This window comes from Macrobrachium nipponense, chromosome 44, assembly GCF_015104395.2.
Source record: "Macrobrachium nipponense isolate FS-2020 chromosome 44, ASM1510439v2, whole genome shotgun sequence".
NCBI classification, from domain to species: Eukaryota; Metazoa; Arthropoda; class Malacostraca; order Decapoda; family Palaemonidae; genus Macrobrachium; species Macrobrachium nipponense.
Window position 1 is genome coordinate 37644826 of NC_087221.1, and position 18802 is coordinate 37663627.

Genomic DNA, 18802 nt, shown 5'->3' on the forward strand with positions numbered 1-18802 from the left:
GTACCAGCGAGGCTGGCACCGGGGACCAGCATCTGCTGGTTTGTCCTCCAAAGAGGAGTTGGCACCAACAGAAGCTGGCACCAGACCAGCAACCACTGGCCTTGCCTCCAAAGAGGCAGATGGTGGAGGGTGTATCTCAATGGCACTTCAATTTTCTTCAATTCCACACTAGGGTTCTTTTCTTGTTGGTTCTAGTGAACCTTGTCTTTATATTCTCATCATCAGTTGACTCAGATGATTCAGTTAGCTGTCTTTTTAATGATTCTTTATTTGATTTTCCTTTTGTGCTCTTAACTTGGGTGTTTTATTTGTCTCTTTCCTTTGGCTTTTTAATTTTGCTACTACAGTAGCAAAACTTAGACCGGGTCTTACAGTCTTTGCTTTGGCTCTCTCTCGTGCTTCCTTAAATGTTGTTCTTTTCAATCACTCTAATTGCTTGTATTTCCTTTTCAAGTAAATATATCACACTGCTGAGATGACGAGGCATGTCCCTCACCACAGTGAACACATTTAGGTTCCCTGTGCACATTCCATGCTCATCCTCTCCACAGTTGACACAGACTGCAGGCTTTTCTTGCAATTTGGATCGACACGATTGTAGAGTGTGTCCAAAATGCTGGCAATGGAACACCTTCTGGTCTTGGGATGTACAACTTTATCTTAAACCTATACCAGGCTGCATAGACATATTTCCGGAAGTCTTAAAGTACTAAAAGTTAATATTAATTGGTAGGCTGAGGTATTCCTATTATTTTCAACCTTCTTTGTCATCCTGTCAACCTTTATTACACCCTGGTCTTTTAATTCTGTTAAAAGTCTCTCCTCAGAAAAAGCCATCAATTGAGGGGCATAAATCAAGCCTTGCTGAGTTCAGGCTAAAGTGGGGAGTGCACTCACCGTAATTCCCGCAAGGTCCGACAATCCATCAACTTACTGCTTCTCCTCTGGGGAGATGCTTTCTATAAGGAGCATATTTCCATTTTGGGCTGTTATTTTTGGCTGTCTGCCACAACATTTCATGATTTCCCTGTGTACTTGGAAAATGTCAATATTGTCACCTTCAAGCTTCAAATTCAGGTATTTATTAAATGAATTGGGTACAAAGACCCCAGGAGCTATTTCACACTTTTTATTTTCTTCATGGCATATGGTTCCAGTGTGACAATACTGGAGCCAGATGCTTTTTGTTGAGATTTCTTGGCGGATATATCTACTCGCATTTGCTTTGGGTCGTCATCTGTGTCTGTCTGTCATTCGGTCCAGGGGTACTACCCTGATCAAAGGGACCGACCATGATTGATTGAAGTTCGGGTTCCGTGGACAAGTCCTTCGACAAAAGCATAGGTCGTCAGCCGAAATAGGGGGGGTTGCCATAGACGTGAAAAACAAAGTTCATCCAGATATTTCCCCATACCCACCATGGAGTCACACTTAGAGACGGGTCATCCCTTTCATTAGGGTCGTCCTAGGGGTAATTACTGGATATACACCCTATCTCCAGTGCTAAGGCGTCATGATGTCCGTAGAGATCAGACCCGGCAACTGAGGATAGGGTTTGACATTAAACTTTCCCCTCGCTCAAACCACGTCAGGTACTAGAGTTCTAACGGGCGAGGTGGCATGCCGTCCATCCTCACCCTCCTTCAAATCCCAAGATTTAGACTAAATCATGTCCAAAACCAAGCCAATAGTCGTCATCATAGAATCCATACCTTATAGGGGAGGAGGCAGAAAGATGAAACGTTTTTAGTAGAAGAAAAGGGCTGACTTATTTCGTTTGGATCAACAGCTGGGCACCAAGGCCCAGCGAGAAAGCAGTTCCCACCAGGCATCAGGGCCCAGCTGCTGAACCTAAGCCCCCCATCCTCGGCAAGCTTCAGCATCTGGGGGGCTTTTACTGCGGAAAGTCTTCCAATTGCCCAGGAGACGACCGCAAAGCAGAAGGAGCTAACGGACGAGAAGCGTCCCCCTCCGAGGAACCAAAGACGACGGCCGCCTGTGCGACATATAGCGTCTTCGTTCTCCTCAGAGGGAGCGAGACCCTCCGAGAGTTCCAACTCCTGCGCGGGGAGGACGTCTCTGAAGACAAAAGTAATCTGTCAAGATTCGAATTCTATGAGATTATGAGCCATGACATCCTATATAACGAATCTTGACTATGAAGATGTTCAGATCATTTCTAGATCATCTATGCTATCAGGTTTTTTCTGCAGGAAAAACTGGAGAGTTGTGAATTTCAGTCTATTCAGGGAAAACAAACTTCTCCAGCGAGGAAATGGTCCCCTGCAATTCATTCATTCCCTCACCGAGCATGTTTCCTTCCCTAATAAGGCTGCGTTTCACTTAAACAGGAGTAATCTGAAGACACTGTAGAAGATTGTTCATTTGTTTCTTCCTAAAAGTCTCCTTCCTGAGATCCATTACTATTCTCTGATTCTCGGCGAATGTCTGAAGAAGCATTACGTTGTGCGTCCAGCCAAGCATCCTGCTGAGCGTCACGCTCGGAGCTGTCGTATTTGGCAGCGGAAGGAGTCCCCCTCATAATCAAGCGAGGGACTTCTCGGCGAGCTAATTGACTGCATCTCTTGCACATCAATCTTGTTTCGAGGGAAATCATGTATGCTATGCCGCTGTAGACTCGGACAGAATTCTGTTACCTTGCGGTAAACAGAACCGAAAAAGGTCTAATACATATATATATACACATACACATATATATACACATACATATATATATATACATACATATATATAGATTTATTTATTTATTTATTTATTTATTTAATTTAATTTTTTTTTTTTTTTTTAATGAAAAAATTCTCGCAAAGTGAAGATGTTCAGTCATGTATCGCCGAATTGCCCCTCAACCCCGAGGCTAAGGCCATGATTGTAGGGTAGAAATACGGTTAGTCCGTCAATCCCGCAGGAGAGAGAGAGACGTAACCTACCGCGCATGGCAGACAATCAGATGGAACTGAGCACTGGCATTAGTGACAGCAGACTAGAGAAACCGTTCGTCGTTCTCGCACTGCTCTGCCTGAGTTGCCACCTACACCATTCTACAAATGAATAGGTTTACTATCATTCTAGAGCAGAAACAAAAAACCATCAACTGGTATATTTAAGCGAAAACTGAATTTGCTAAATATAAAAGGCTAACTTGTATTGTCATAACAATACCTTAAATGTTTAAAAATAGGGAAACCGGCAACCCCTGAATAGTTGCAGGGAGAACCGATTAAATGTAATAAGAATAATCGTACTCTCGGTTGTCCTCCGTAGGAGTAACTATGGTATGAGTATATAACTTGAACCATACAACCGCTTGATAGTAATATGACATAAGGGCAAAAATAATATTACTATGATACAACAACGCTTGTTCACCTTTACCCGGCAGATATATATATATATCTGACTAGTAAGTTTTATGAACAAACGTAGAGTATTTTAGACACTTGAACAGCTACCTCCCTACTACATTCTGCCTCGCCAAGGTAGGGATAGCCATCACGAGGTAGTGTTTTGTCAATGAGAAATTATACGCTTACGCGATAGAATGAACACTCATGGCATTATCACTATACTTCTAAGACTTTCCAATGCAAACATGATTCCAGGCTACGCAAAGATTTAAGAATCACAGATAGGGTATTACCCTCCAAAGACTATTGTAGGGCCCGAAGGCAATCACCGGTCTTTGGAGGGATAAATTCTACTGGAGGCAGGTAACTTGTGTTACACGCCTGGAGGAAGACCTCCTTACATATCACGTTCTAGTTTACGTACCTATGATTCATAAGCCTTCCACGCAGAATCAGACATATTTTCACACTCGTTGCAGCGGTCATCAAACATACAAACATATTTCCTACAATTCGCGCACACTGTATGAGGGTCTACTGAAGTTTTCGGTAGCCTAACCTTGCATTCTTCCACACAACATACTCTGGCCTAGTCAAACTAGATCCAGACATCGTAACTTTAAGGAAAAATCAAGCCAAAATAAAAACAATTCACAATTAGCGTATGCATAACCACCGATCCAAATCAAATAACCAAAAATCAATCGGGATACTCAAGTGACCAAAAGAGTTCCAAAATCCAATGACGGAGGTGCAGAAAACACTTGTTGTCTGCACCGGCGACAGAAAATATCTGACAGAAAATGGAATGGTTCCTTACGCCCGCCTCCCAGCGGCGGGAATGGGTACTACCACCTGGCCGACCACTGCGTGTGCCGGGAGTTTTGAAATTCTGTCGGACTTCGGAGAATACAGCTATATATATATCTGGCAGGTAAGATTTGTGAACAAATATTAAAGTAATGAGGATACTCCTCACACATCCAAGGGCACCGCCCTCCGAAGTGAGAGGAGATCCCCCAACATCAGCACCGCACGCCCATCCTTCTACCTTCTTCTGATAGTAAGTGAAAGGAAGAAGGGGAAGAGAAATTACTAATACAACAAAACACGGACTAACCTTTGAAGTTCCCTTGGTAATTCCCAAGCGTAAGCGTAATTTCCGGATGAATACATGTCTCGTTACAGGATCAATATAACTTACGTAAAATACATGTCTCATCCTCACGGTAAATACATATCTCGTCCTCATGCAGGTCTGAGCCAGTGTTAAAGGGCGAAAGATGTAAATATGTTGGCATACCTTAGCCGCCGGCTCTTAACACAAGTAGAGGGGCGGTTACAAAGGCTATCACAAAAAGTGGGTTTGTATATTAATTGAAAAGCCAAGGACAAACCTTTGTTTAGTATTAATATCAAACACTGTATATGCATAATTATTTATATACAAAAAAATAAACCAAAAGGATCCCACTGGGAAAAAAGATTAATGACCAGTCAGCCGGAGCTCACAAACACACGTCTTCCTTGGAAGACGGCTGAAAGTAAAGTGGAGTGTTTACATCCGGGCAGGCTAGCCTGCCCCACGGTAGTTACTGCCTAACCACCTTGTTCAAGATTCAACGGCCGTAATTCCAGCTACGCCGAAAGTATATTCATATTGTTAAAGGACTGAAAGGTTTGTATTACGTATCGGAACAAACACAAATGCATGACTCAGGAGTGAACCAGTATATACTGTCCTAGTAATCATGTTTTACTCTTACATAAATCAATGCCACCAAGTACTACTGAGCAAGAAATAAATATATGATATAACATGGTAAATAATAATGAATAACTCCAAAGAATTATAATTCTTCTTGTAAATTGTTTAGCTTTTAATTGCACTAACAAAACTATGATACCGACTTACTTTTCACTGGTGATTCCTTCAAATTCTGGCTGTTCTCATTTTCTCGATCCACAAAATCATCTTTGAGGGAAGACAAGGATGATGCATGTTTGGGTGGATTGTCACCATTTGAATTACTTGCTAACTCTAAAATACGTGACAAATTAGCTTCTGCACGGGCCTGAGACTCTTTGCTTAAGCCAAAATCTGTAACCACAATGCATTCATGTGAACCATATCTTGGGCTAATTTCTTCATAAAAATCTTCCAATTAGTATAGTCCCCAGAAACCGCTTTTTTTTTTTTATTCCACAAACGAAACGAGTGATATGCACAAGAAGTAATTCCCTAAGGTCCAGCCTTACCATAGCTCTAATACATATAGTTAAGAGGCTCAAATGACAAAATTTTAACCAATTTGTATTTTTCGTAACTAACAACCTGAGGTCTTAACATTAGGATAATACTAGCGCCAAGCTGGAAAAACCAGTTAGAATAATTAACCTAAAAAAAACTTGGAGGATCCATGGGACCTATTGGCCTCTGTACTCCAGGTTTCACGGTGGGGTATTGTAGTTCCCACCCAATGCCCTTGGCATCCCGTGACCTATCAGTTACTCTTCCAACCCAGTTTAGACTGTTAAGAGGGGTGGTTAGAGGTGGGCCTTATCCGTTAAGACCTCAGGTTTGTTAGTTATGAAAAATACAGATTGGTTAAAAATTTGTTATTTGTTCATATACAAAACAAACCTTCGGTCTTAACATTAGGATAGACTTACTTATTGGTGGGAGGTAAGTCTCTATAACTGACTGGGAGTTTGCCTTCTTTATCCATTTCCAAATAGATGTATTCTAAGACAATGGACTATTAACCTTTGAACCAAAGATATATGAGAATCTGTTGGTTTCCCTCTCTGGGTGTTTCATACAATGCCATGGCTTATTGCATTACGGAAGGTGGAGAGCTATCCGTTCTCATAAACCACTCCTGTCCCTTGTATCTGAGCTATTATCCACCCCACTCTCTTCCTATTGTTGAGAGGAGTGTGTTGCTACTGAAAGTATCCTATAGTACTCTAGATTATCTTTACAGTACGGCTGTCCCCTTCACCTGCATCTAGTCCATTCCAGCGCATGATGGTACTGTCCTCATACTTGCCCGTAGGTAAAGGAGTAGTTAGAAAAGTAGTAAAGAAGGAATACCAGTCATCTCATTCATTCTACTTTCATACCTTCATCTTAGACTAGACATAAACTGACCCGTCAGGGTACTAGATGAGCTATACCCACTTGTTGGCACCACCAAGGGACCCAAGGAAAAAGTGTCCAACAATCTAAGGGAGACATCTTTTAAATAAAAGGGAACAAAAGTGAAAGTTGTTTGGCGTCGCCAAATACCAGCTTTCAAAATCCTCTCAACAGACATATTTTTCTTGAATGCCAAAGAAGCACTCAAGCCCCTGATGTCATGAGCCCTAGCTCTCTCCAGGCTATTTGACCCTCTGTCTCCTGTCATGCATGCATTCCTGATTGTTTCTCTCAGCCAAGACAATATATTGTGTTCCTGGACACTTCCTTCTTGTTCCGTCCTGTACTTACAAAAAGCCTTCAGCATCCTGGCCTGAGATGCCGCATTCTTCTTAAGTATGCTCTTAGTACCCTGACAGGGCATAGCAGCATTTCTTCAGGGACATTGTCCACAAATTCTCCCAGAGAAGGTATGGAAAAGGAGTCGAATCTGCCATCTGTTACTGATGGATTTTAAGTTTTGGCAACGAATTCTGGGACAAACTCGAAAACCATAAACTTCCAACCTCTTGAATGCTTCACCACATGACAGACCATGCAGCTCCCCCACCCTTTTGGTTGAGGCTAGAGCCAATAGAAAGACTGCCTTCAGGGTCAAGCTTCTATCTGTGGACTGTCTCAATGGTTCGTATGGGGGTTTTGTAAGACTACTCAGTACCATGGTCAAATCCCAATCTGGGGATTTTAGTTCCTACATGGAACAGGACTGCTAAAAACTCTTCATTAGCATAGCCATCTCCCATGAAGAAGAAATGTCCATGCCGAAGCTAGAGCAGCCCTGTATCCCTTTACAGCAGATACAGACATATGTCTTTCTGTCCTGAGATATATCAGAAAATCTTCTAACCGTTGAATAGTGATTCTGAGTGGAGACAAGTTCCCTCTATGACACCAATCACAGTACACGAACCATTTTCCTTGGTAGACAGCTGCCGATGACCTTCTCTTATTTCCTGCCATCTGTGTTGCTGCTTTCTGAGAGAAGCCTCTCGCTCACAGGAGATACTTGACAGTCTCCTTCCATGAAGTGATAGGGACTGCACTGACTGACGGTACCTCTCCAAGTGTGGTTGACATAGTAGGTTATTTCATGGAGGCAACTCTCTCAGCACATCTATCAGGAGTTCCAACAGGTCCGGAAACCATTCTGCCTTCGGCCACAATGGGGATACCAGTCATCTTGAGGTTCTGAGACTACATTAACTTGTTCAGTACCTGACGGATTAGGCAAAATGGAGGAAATGTGTACACGTCCAGATTGTCCCATGGGTGTTGTAGCACATCTTCTGCTACTGCCTCTGTGTCCGGGACTACTGAACAATACACTTCCAACTTTTTGTTGTACCTGGTTAAGAATAGGTCAGTTTGGCCTTTCCCACAAGATGAACATTCTGTCCACCACTTCCTGATGCAAGGACCACTCAGTTCCTAGAATCTGGTCCCGGCAGCTCAATTGTTGGCCATTATGTTTTTTTTTCCTTGAATATATCTGGCCACTGATGAAGTTGAACTGTCATCCTGTCTAACTAGAGATACTAGGCCTCCTTGCTTGTTTACGTAAACTACTACTGTGGTGTTGTCTGACATCAATACCACTGATTGCCCCTTCACCCTCTCCCAGAATTCCTGTAGTGCCAGAAATGCGGCTTTTAACTCCAACACGTTTATATGGAGTTCTCTATCCTTGTAATTCCACTTCTCTGAAATCATCAGCTTCTCCGTGTGGGTGACCCAACCTTCAAGTGACGCATCCGAGAAAAGGAAGAGGTCCGGAGAGGGTTGCTGAAGGGGAACTCCCACTGTCAGATTGTTGTCCTGCACCAACCACAGCAGGTCTTTTCCTCACCTCTGTCGACAAGGAATTTGCTCGTATGGGTGGTCTACCATTGGTGACCAAAACTCCTTCACCCTCCAATGCAATGATCAAAGGTGTAGTCTTCTGTGTGGTACCAGCTTCTCCAAGGAACTCAGAATTCCCAGGACTACTTGCCACTGTTTTGCTGGCTGTGTTTGCTTTCCCAGAAAGGCTTTCACCACTTGTTTGCATTTCTCTACCCTCTGGTCTGCTGGGAACACTTTGGCTTTTACTGTGTCTATAATCATACCCAGATACACCAGCTGTTGACTTGGATCCAACTTTGACTTCTCCTGATTTATCCAAATGTCTAGGCTGTGACAAAACTGCAGAAGGGTATCCCTGTCCCGAAGTAATTTTTCTCTGGACTTTGCTATCACCAGCCAGTCGTATAGGTATCTTATTAGCCTGATCCTCTGAGCATGCACCCATGTCGACTTGAGAGTGAATACTCTGGTAAAAACTTGAGGAGACGTTGTCAATTTAAAGCACAGGACTCTGAATTAGAAAACTTTCTCTACAAGACTGAAGCAGAAAAATTTCCTGGAAGACTGATGGACTGGGATCTGAAAGTATGCATCCTTCAAATCTACTGTCTGCATAAAGTCCTTGTTCCTGACTGCTGCTAGAATTGTCTTTGGGGTCTCCATTCTGAATCTGGTTTTCCTTATACACAGATTCAGTGTTGACAGATCTAAAACTGTCCTCCAATCTCCGTTGGCTTTGGGAACAAGGAAAATATGGCTGTAAAACCCCTTTAATGGAAGCGATACTTGTTCTACAGCTCCCTTCTCCATCATCTTCTTCACTTCCTCTTGCAGAATAAGAGCTGTTGAGATTCCTGAGCATAGGAGAGGTGTGGTAATGGGTGTTCTGCCAGGGGTGGGGTCCACTTCGAATGGAATTCAATATCCAACTCTGAGAACATCCACCACCCACTGCTCTGCTCCAAATTCCTGCCACACCCTCCAATGATTTGCCAGGCAACCCACCACTGTGTGGCTGAGTGATGAGAGGTGCCCATCCTATCGTCTGACCTCTCCCCCCTGCCCCTAATACCCCTTCCTCTGTTGGGTCTATTGTGAAAGGGCCAATGAGCAAACTTCCTTTGGGGAAGAGGGTCTTGGTCTTCATCTATTAGAGATGTTATGTCTCACTTGTTTCTTTTGAGGTAATTCCTGATGTCTTACCTCATTAGGATTAGCCTGGCTTCCAGATGTTTTCCTAACTGCCTGCTGGACTAATCTGACGTTAAGGGGGCCGGCCGGCTAATGCCGTTTTCTAACAGGACTTTGACATTCATACCACTTAATAAGGTGACTTGGGACATCTCCAAACCGCATATGATTTTCGCCTCTGACCTTTGGTTTTGTGACGCCAGGGCAATTTATCCTGAAAATAACCATTTTTCAAATTCTATCTCCTTCCTTGATATTTAATATTAAGACCTGGGATTACTACCATATATAGACCTGATGTAGACCTCCAATCAAATGGAGAGTTTTTTTCTAAAAGTAATTTTTTTGCTAGATATGAATTTTTCAATATGGTCAATAAATAAACCCTATAAATCATGAGAAAAAAATTATAAAAAAAAGACGAAACAAAAATTGGAAAAAAGGGCTCTATTTGATTGTTCTATAATGTCTTTCTGAGTTATATACCAAATTCCAATGTTATAGCTTTAAAACTAAGTGAGGAGATAGATTTTGAAGGTCAATATTAGTTTTGAGATACGGCGTTCAAAGTTTTCCTTCGTATTTCTATAAAGACAAAGTTAATAAATAATGATTATTGGAATGTTATATTTCTTTTTTGTGTATTAATAAACCAAAACTATTTATTTATCATAACTTAATCATAAATGATGATCCCTTTGCTCATATATCGTAGCCTGGGGCACTGCTTGAGGCAAGATGGGGCACTCCTTCCTACGTAAACCCCTCTCTCCCCTTCACTAACTCGGCTTATTACAGCAAATTTTCTTCTGTATGTTAGCGCGAGATGTTTTCCTTGTATTTTCCTCTTTGGCATGATGACATTCTTGCCGAAACAAAGATGAACAAACGTAAATGCAAGAGAATGTCAGAGGTAAAACTCGAAGATGTACTATTTTTACAAAGACAATTTAATAAATCATGATTATTATGAATTTCATAATTCCATTTTGGGTATAAATTTAAAAACCAAAGCTATCTTAGTTATCATAAATGAAGATCTCTTTGCTCAAAGATCGTACCCTGGGGCACAGTGTGACGTGTGCTGTCAGGCAAGAAGGGGGCGTTACTAGGTGACCCTCCCCTCTCTCTTCACTAACTACGCGTATATTACGATATTCTGTAATAATACTTTAGCGATTTTTCTTCGTCTGTATGTTAGCGAGATGTTTTCCTTGTCTTTTCCTCATTGGCATGATGAACTTCTTGCCAAAACATACATAAACATACGTAAATGCAAGCGAATTTCACGAGGTGAAACTCGAACGTGTAATCTACTTGAAGTCTATGGTCCAACTGATTCATGATTGAACCAGATACTCGCAGTAACTCGCTTCTGCGAGCCACGGAATCTCCACAGATGCCATTTCTCACAATTTCTTTGCCAATAATTATTAAAATTTACGATAACAGAAGAAATATTGCATTTTCTTGTACAGATGAATGTTTTAGGCTTATTGAGTTATGTTTACTAATTACCCTGTAACTACGAAAGTAAGAGGAATTTTGACGAAATATTTCGTATACGTATTCTCAATTGCCATATGAAGCTCCATGAATTTTTTCATGACTTTGCATTTTTCGCCCTATACCACCATATATAGGGGTTCCGGCCGGCCCCCTTAATATCCATCCTTCTTCTATCTATAGCAGCTTCCAGTCCACCCTTTGGTAACAGCAATTGCGACTCTAGGATATCCCCATCTCCATTGCTAACAGGGAATCCAAGTCAATAGTGTGGCTTAATCTAGCCAATGCTGCATCTCTCCTCATCAATAGGATATTAGACCATACATTGGCACTCAAATTCGTCAAGTACACAACCGCTTTGGAACCTGATTGGAGCAATTTGAAAAACCTTGTCTCATCCACTAATTTTCTTGTTGCTTCTGAGGATGCAATTTTTGCTACTGCTGTTGACCAAAGGTCTAACCAAGAAGCAGTCTGAAAGATAGAAGAAAAGCCGTTGCCTCCAATGTAACAGCCTCCTGACAAGTCATCGACGGGCATTCCATCTTAACTTGATCCAAGGTTAATTCGGGCTTTAACCTTACCACATCTGGGCTAATTTGTCTTGATAGCGAAGGAACCATAGGTGTCACATAACATTTCCTATGTTTCATCAATGGTGGGGGAATGAACGTAAATGATCTAATTGATCTTAACAAATTATCCCTTCCAGCAATCCGTGCATTGACATGCTGTAAAACTGACTGTGCATGACTTGAGCAAGGTAATTCATACGACACCTTCATATCCTTTTTCAGTCCAAATACCATATCGATTCCCGGAGGAAGAAGTATAGTACTGGCAGGTGTCTACGAACTCCTCGAAAGGTTATTGAATTGATGAATCAAATCAACCACCTCCACATACGAAGTCAGAAATTCCTGGTTTTCCCCTTCCTCCGGTTCCAACATATTGTGTTCAGCCTCAGGAGAAGCTAGTTCACTTCTATCCTCTGACAAACATTCGGGTGCGTCATGGCCGTCCGACCCTCAACCACAGCATCTTTGATCTCTGATGGCCTACGTTGGCTCGATCTTGAATAGTCCAGTATAGAATGTGGCTGCCTAACTGCTTCTCTACTCGCAGATCTAGAGCGAGAACTCCGTCTATACCTCCAGATGAAGGTTCTCCCGAAAACCAAGAGCTAATTTCCTCTCTATCTCTATTAATATTATTCAAGGTTTTTGACTATCATCTCCGACGGCCGTCGGGGAAGTTGACCTTGATCTCTAGTTGAGGCGAACAACGCCTTCCATCAGAGTATCAGGAGAGGTTAGCAACTCTTTATTTGACTTTTTAATGGGAGCTTTCTCATCCTTCCTTCTTACTATAAAAGGTCTTATAGGAGAAACTGGTATACGTTCTCTGTTCTTCACTGAATGCTGCCCACTCACCGTTGATTTTACCAACGGCAGTGGAGTCTCTGCTAAATGCTTCGTCCTCGCCGCTGGCAACTCCGCAGCAGTCGCCATTCCAGCGACCGTCAGTGCTTTCGCCCGTTCGGACGCCTGTAAATGACTTCATCTGTTAACGTTAAGTTTGCCAACCACCGCCTTCTTCACTTTGTTGCTGACAGGGATGTGACAGCCCTGGCTCGAAGATGAAGAAGAATTTACACTTCTCTTGGCACGAGGATCAGTCATGAAGTCCCATATCCTCCAACGCTTGACTGGTACATGCAGTGATGTCATTGAATTTTGTGATGACGCCAAACTAGAGGAAGAAGATGAAGAAGAGAAGACTATTAAGATCTTTTCTTTTTGTCTTTCTTATCCATTTTGTCCTCTAGAGATTGTAATTTCTTCTTGACTGTGTGTACCAGAGTCAGAGAGCGTATTCGTCTCTGGAGGCAACAAAGTAGTGAGAGAAAAAGTAGGCTGTGACGTCGGTTGTGACGTCACTATGCTTGTAGGGAGAGATTGAGCAGCTGCTGCAGGCATCCCTGCGTGTGCTGCAAAACTACCTCCAACGTTTTCTGCATCACCGGAAACATCGATGTTGTTGCCCGTGCTGTTGCATTTGCTCCCATAAATTGCAGGCCAGGGGGATGAGGAACATTCATCGTTGTCGGGTCTGGGTGGAAACGTGACGCCATATAGTGAGAAAGCAACCCCTCCAAGGTTGGTACACCTGGTAGGCCTAACGCTGACCACGTTCCTTCCATTCTCTGCGCATCAGGGGGCTGAAATCTGGGACAAAGATGGCGATGCTCCCCCTCTCCCTGCCAGGAATGACGGAGTGTAATTATGCATAAAATTACCCAAAACCACTCTGGAGTTTCCAATAACGAATTGCTAGAAGAAACTGAAGGGGTATGAGAAACATCAAAAGCAGGTGATGTAACATATGAAGCAGTATGATGTACAGTGGACCCCCCGTATTCGCGTTCTCCGGATTCGCGGACTCACACATTCGCGGATTTCTCTCGGGAACGTTTCCCCGCATTATTCGTGGAAAATTCGCGCCTTCGCGGTATTTTTCTATGAGAAATATCCACAAATTCCTGGTTTTTGTGATCAATTTCATCATAAAATGGACTTTTTGTGATAAAACTATTAAAAAAACCAAGTATGAAAATTTTTGGTGGTTTTTCTTAAGTTTTAACTAACAAAATAGGCTGTTTTTAGCGCTTTTATAGGGATTCCAAACATTCACGGATTCTAACTATTCACGGGGGGGTCTGGTATGCATCACCCACAAATACGGGGGGAACACTTGTATTGCCGATACAAAAGAAGCCGACAACGCTTGGTCATCCAAGAGTGGCGTTGTCTCCTTTCTTTTGTACTGGCCTTTTCCCATAAACTTCACCCATTGTTCCATCGACTAACCACGACAAACCTGAACAAGGATTAGTAATAGTAAACAAATACATTTTCTCTGCACCTACTACACGTTGGATGTGGATCTGTAGAATACCGATGATAAACAAAAAAATCTTGAACAAGGAAACCCACTCACTCTATGGCATTTCCTTGTCTCTTGTTGAGAAACCTGAAGAAATTTCCCTCGGTGAAGTAAAATTCTCCATCTCTCACAACGTAGTGCACACCTAGCAGATCACACCCACACTGAGATCATCCAGAGAGATAAAAAAGGAAAATATGAATAACAACGGGCAAATTAAACCGGCTTGAAACAGATAGAAAGTAATCACGTCCTATCTTAAAAGGTAGTAGGAAAGTAACTGATAGGTCACAGGACGCCAAGGGCATTATGGGAACTACAATACCTCGTGAACTGGTACAAATGCCAATAGTTCCTGGATCTCACAAGTTTTTTTATTAATTCTATCGGTTTCCAGCTTGGCACTAGTATTATCCTAATGTTAAGAACGAAGGTTTGTTTCATAAATAAACAATTATAATTTAATCCTACTAGCTGGAACCAAGATAAAACAAAAACAATCAATCCCTTTCATAGTTACTGGATAAACCAATTAATCGGTATGCTACATTTTACAGATCAAATAATTTTTATGGCGCCAAGTAAATTTTTGTTATTGCTCCTTGCTCTCCTCCTTTAAACACCTTTATGAATAACATTCCTAAGATAAACAATTTTTGATTGAGAAAACAGCCCACTATTAACCCGAGATTATATCCTTGGTGGACTTTTGTCCTAACATGAATATATGGTTGTTATTACTTATCCATACAGTTTAAAATACTGGTAGTTAAAAGGGTATATAAAAAAAAAAAACTACAAAACCATAAAAAATCTACAAGAAATACAGAAGCCACAAATATGCATTTGATTAAATTATCAGTTGAAGTTACATCCGTCAACATTTACAAGGCTAAGAAACAGTACTTAGTACTTTGTTGTTTCCTTTTTAACATTTCCCGACTTGATGTGATACAATAAACACATGTACCCAATATAGTTACCTCTCTTAACACTTCCAGATGTACAACCATGTGTATAGATTCCTTGCCTCTGAAAAAAAATCAAAACCACGTATATTGAATCACAAATAAAGGAAATTGTGCTGATAATATTATTCCTAAAGGACAAGAGAAATGTAATTTATCTAATCTTTACCATGAACAAATACCACTCCTCAATAACCTTATACTTTGAGAAAACTAAAGGTATCAATTAATGGATGCCCATCTTCTGACATCTAACATGAAAAACAGTTTTACAGAATAGTTTCTGAAGACCTAAGTTGCTTTTTAGTCTATGATAAGGCCACAAATTTGTGAATAAACATAATTTCTTAAAACAAAATTATATCAAAACCTTTAAACCTTACTGTCTTCTCAACACCTAAATTAATTTGCTACTGAATCAGCACATACACAAGGAGTGAATTTGTTACCCTTAGGAACCCTAAGGGAATTAGTATAGTATAGCAAAAATAACAATTTGTCAAAAATTTTATTTTTCCTAACTATACAAACCTGAGGTCGTAAGCTTCGAACAAGGGAGTTCGGTAGTTAACTGCTTGTCCGACAGTCAGCACACCGCACGACTGGGAGGTGAAGAATCACTTTGCTTTAGGCCCAGGAAAAGCAGTGTGAGGGGTGGCATGAGGTGGGACTATGTGTAAAGGACCTCAGGTTTGTATAGTTAGGAAAAATACAATTTTTGACAAATTGTTATTTGTTCCGATACGAATACAAACCATCGGTCCTTTACAATAGGAAGACTCACTTCTTGGTGGGTGGAATCTGAGTCTTAAGAACAGACTGGTGTTCGTCCAACCTTGGTTCCCTCCCTGGTCGTAAGAGTAGAGGGAGGGATCCTAGCCTCTGCCCAATGATTGGGCTATGTACCGCAGGATCAATGGTCAGACCTCTGGACCCAGGTAATAAGAGGGAGGCAAGCGTACCTCTTAAAACTAGCAAGCAAGAACTTGTTCCTATTGCAAGAGGCAATATGAAGTCATGGGTTTGTCTCTTGTTGGCTTCCACTTCGCCCCCCCCCCTTGTCGGGGGGAAGTGGCGGATAATCGCTCCTATCCCTAAAGGATGGGGCTCGGTCGAGTAGCTTACCTGCATCGCTTCCTGTTCCAGCGTAGTGACGACCGCGTCCCTCTGCCCACAGGTAGAGGAGAAAAAGATGGGGAAGAGAAGCCTGTCACACTCTGATTCACTCATCCATTCATGCAGTCACACAAGGATGCGATGCTGTTCTGTCCGCTTGGTGTTGAGCAGCCACCACGGGTCCCAAGGGAAGGGAAAAAAAAAAAAAAAAAAAAAAAAAAAAAAAAAAAAAAAAAAAAAAAAAAAAAAAGTCCAAGGACCTGTGGGCTATATTCCGAAGGTAGAAGGAGGTGAAGGTGGTCTGGTTGGACAAGACCCCTGCCTTCAGGACCTGCGCTATGGAGAAGGAAGGACCAGTACCTCTGACTTCGTGGGCTCTCGGACGAAGGGTACAGATGTCGTTGCTACCATCAGCTTCGTACACCCTCCTGATCACCTCACGCAGCCAGAAAGAAAGTGTTATTGGATACTTCTTTCTTGGTCACCCGGTGCTAACGAAGAGGCGTCGACACTCAGGCCTGAGGTGCCGAGTTATCCTTCAGATAGCGCCGTAGCGCCCTCACAGGACAGAGCAGCATCTCATCCGCATCCTTGTCGGTGAAGTCCAGTAGGGAGGGGATTGTGAAAGACTCGAACCAGTCGTCAGGGACCGAAGGATTCTGAGTCTTAGCTACAAAGTTCGGGATGAAATCGAGCGTCACAGATCCCCATCCCCTGGAGTTCTGCAGTTCCCCTACTCTCTTTGCCAATGCCAGGGCCAGCAAGAAGAGGGTCTTGAGGGTCAGATCCCTGTCTGACGACTCTCGGAGTGGCTCGAAGGGACTTCGAGTCAGACTCCTAAGGACGAGAGTCACGTCCCACCCTGGGGGCCTGAGTTCCCTGGGTGGGCAAGACCTCTCAAAGCTCCCCATAAGCAGGGAGATCTCAAACGAATTTGAGATATCCACTCCCCTCAGTTTCAGGACTAGGGCCAGAGCGGCTCTGTTTCCTTTGACTGTGGGGACGGAGAGGAGCTTGTCTTGGCGAAGAAACACGAGGAAATACGCTACCTGCTGAAGAGTAGCTCTGAGAGGAGATAGACCCCATCTACGACACCAACCACAGAAGACGGCCCACTTTCCCTGGTACACAGCTGCAGAGGACTCTCTGACGTACCCAGCCATCTCTGTTGCTGCTTGGCGAGAAAAGCCTCTCGCTTGCAAGAAATGGTAGATAACAGCCAGCCGTGAAGATGTAGAGACTGGACTGTCTGGTGGTACCGTTCCACGTGTGGCTGGACGAGAAGGTTGTGCCAAGGGGGAATCTCTTTTGGGTGCTTCTGCAAGCAGAGCCAGCAGGTCCAGGTACCAAAATGGACTGGGGCCATTTTGGGAGCCACCAGGATCATCCGGAGATTCGGGGTGACCAGCACTCGGTTGATCACCTTGCGAATCAAACAGAATGGGGGAAAGGCGTACGGGAAGAGGTTGTCCCACGGGTGTTGAAGAGCGTCCTCTGCAGCTGCCCATGGATCCAGCACAGCTGAGAAGAAAACCTGAAGTTTTCTGTTGTGCCGGGTGGCGAACAGATCCACAACTGGACGCCTCCACAGATTGAACAGCCTTTCCACCACGTCTGGGTGTAGAGACCATTCGGTCCCTATCACCTGATCCTGACGGCCGAGCTTGTCTGCTACTACATTCCTCTTACCCTGGAATGTAGCGGGCTGACAGCTCTACCAAGTGGGCCACGGCTCACTCATGCACCTGCAACGTCAACTGGTGCAACAGGAGGGACACTAGGCCCCCGTTTGTTGACGTATGCCACTACTGTGGTGTTGTCGCACATCAACACCACAGTGTCCCATCAAGCGGTTCTGGAACTCTTGGAGAGACAGGAACGCTGCCTTGAGCTCCAGGACGTTGATGTTAAGGTGCTTGTCGTGACGATCCTACACTCCTGCAGCCAGCAACTCTCCAGGTGTGCGCCACATCCCTCGGTTGACGCGTCCGAAAACAGCAACATCTCTGAGGGGGGGGGGGTGTGTGTGTGTGTGTGTGTGTGTGAAGAGGCACTACTCTTAAGAGGTTCCTGTCGTCCAGCCACCAGGCTAGGTCCTGCCTCACCTCCTCCGTGAGGGACACAGGGAAGTAAGGTGGGTCTGTTGCCTGTGACCAACTCTCCTTTAGTCTCCACTGAAGAGACCGCAGGTGAAGACACCCGTAAGGGACTAACTTCTCGAGTGACGACAGGTGGCCGATCACGACTTGCCACTCCTGAGCTGACTGTTCCTGCCGAAACAGGAACTGGTAGGCTGCCTCCCTGAATCTGCTGATCCGCGATTCTGCGGGGAAGACTCGCCCTGCTACCGTGTCGATCAGCATACCCAGGTACTTCATCCTCTGCTTGGGCTCGAGATCGATCTTATCGAAGTTCACCACAATCCCCAGATTGCAGCAGAACTCGAGAAGTCGATCCCTGTCCTGTAGCAACTGCGAGCAGGAACTCGTCAGGACTAACCAGTCGTCGAGATACCTCAGAAGACGTATCCCTACCGAGTGGGCCCAAGCAGACACCAGAGTGGACACTCGCGTGAACACCTGTGGGGCGGTTGAGAGACCGAAGCAAAGTGCCCTGAATTGGTACACTGTCCCGTCGAGGATGAAGCGGAGGTACTTCCTGGA

At 43.5% G+C, this 18802-nt stretch overlaps 1 protein-coding gene across 6 annotated transcripts in view; it reads right to left on the reverse strand.

Moving 5' to 3' along the window:
* The window catches only part of LOC135204194 (uncharacterized), a 478815-nt gene that overhangs the window by 439182 nt on the left and 20831 nt on the right, over nucleotides 1-18802 (reverse strand). For all 6 annotated transcript variants that reach the window (XR_010312125.1, XR_010312124.1, XM_064234274.1 and 3 more), the window contains exons 2-3: nucleotides 15039-15087; nucleotides 5281-5466 (exon numbers count right to left, since the gene is read on the reverse strand). Coding sequence is in view for 4 of the 6 variants with exons in the window: in XM_064234274.1 (XP_064090344.1) it covers nucleotides 5281-5466; nucleotides 15039-15087 (235 nt within the window). In the remaining 2 variants the exon portion in view is untranslated. The remainder of the gene's footprint in view (nucleotides 1-5280; nucleotides 5467-15038; nucleotides 15088-18802) is intronic.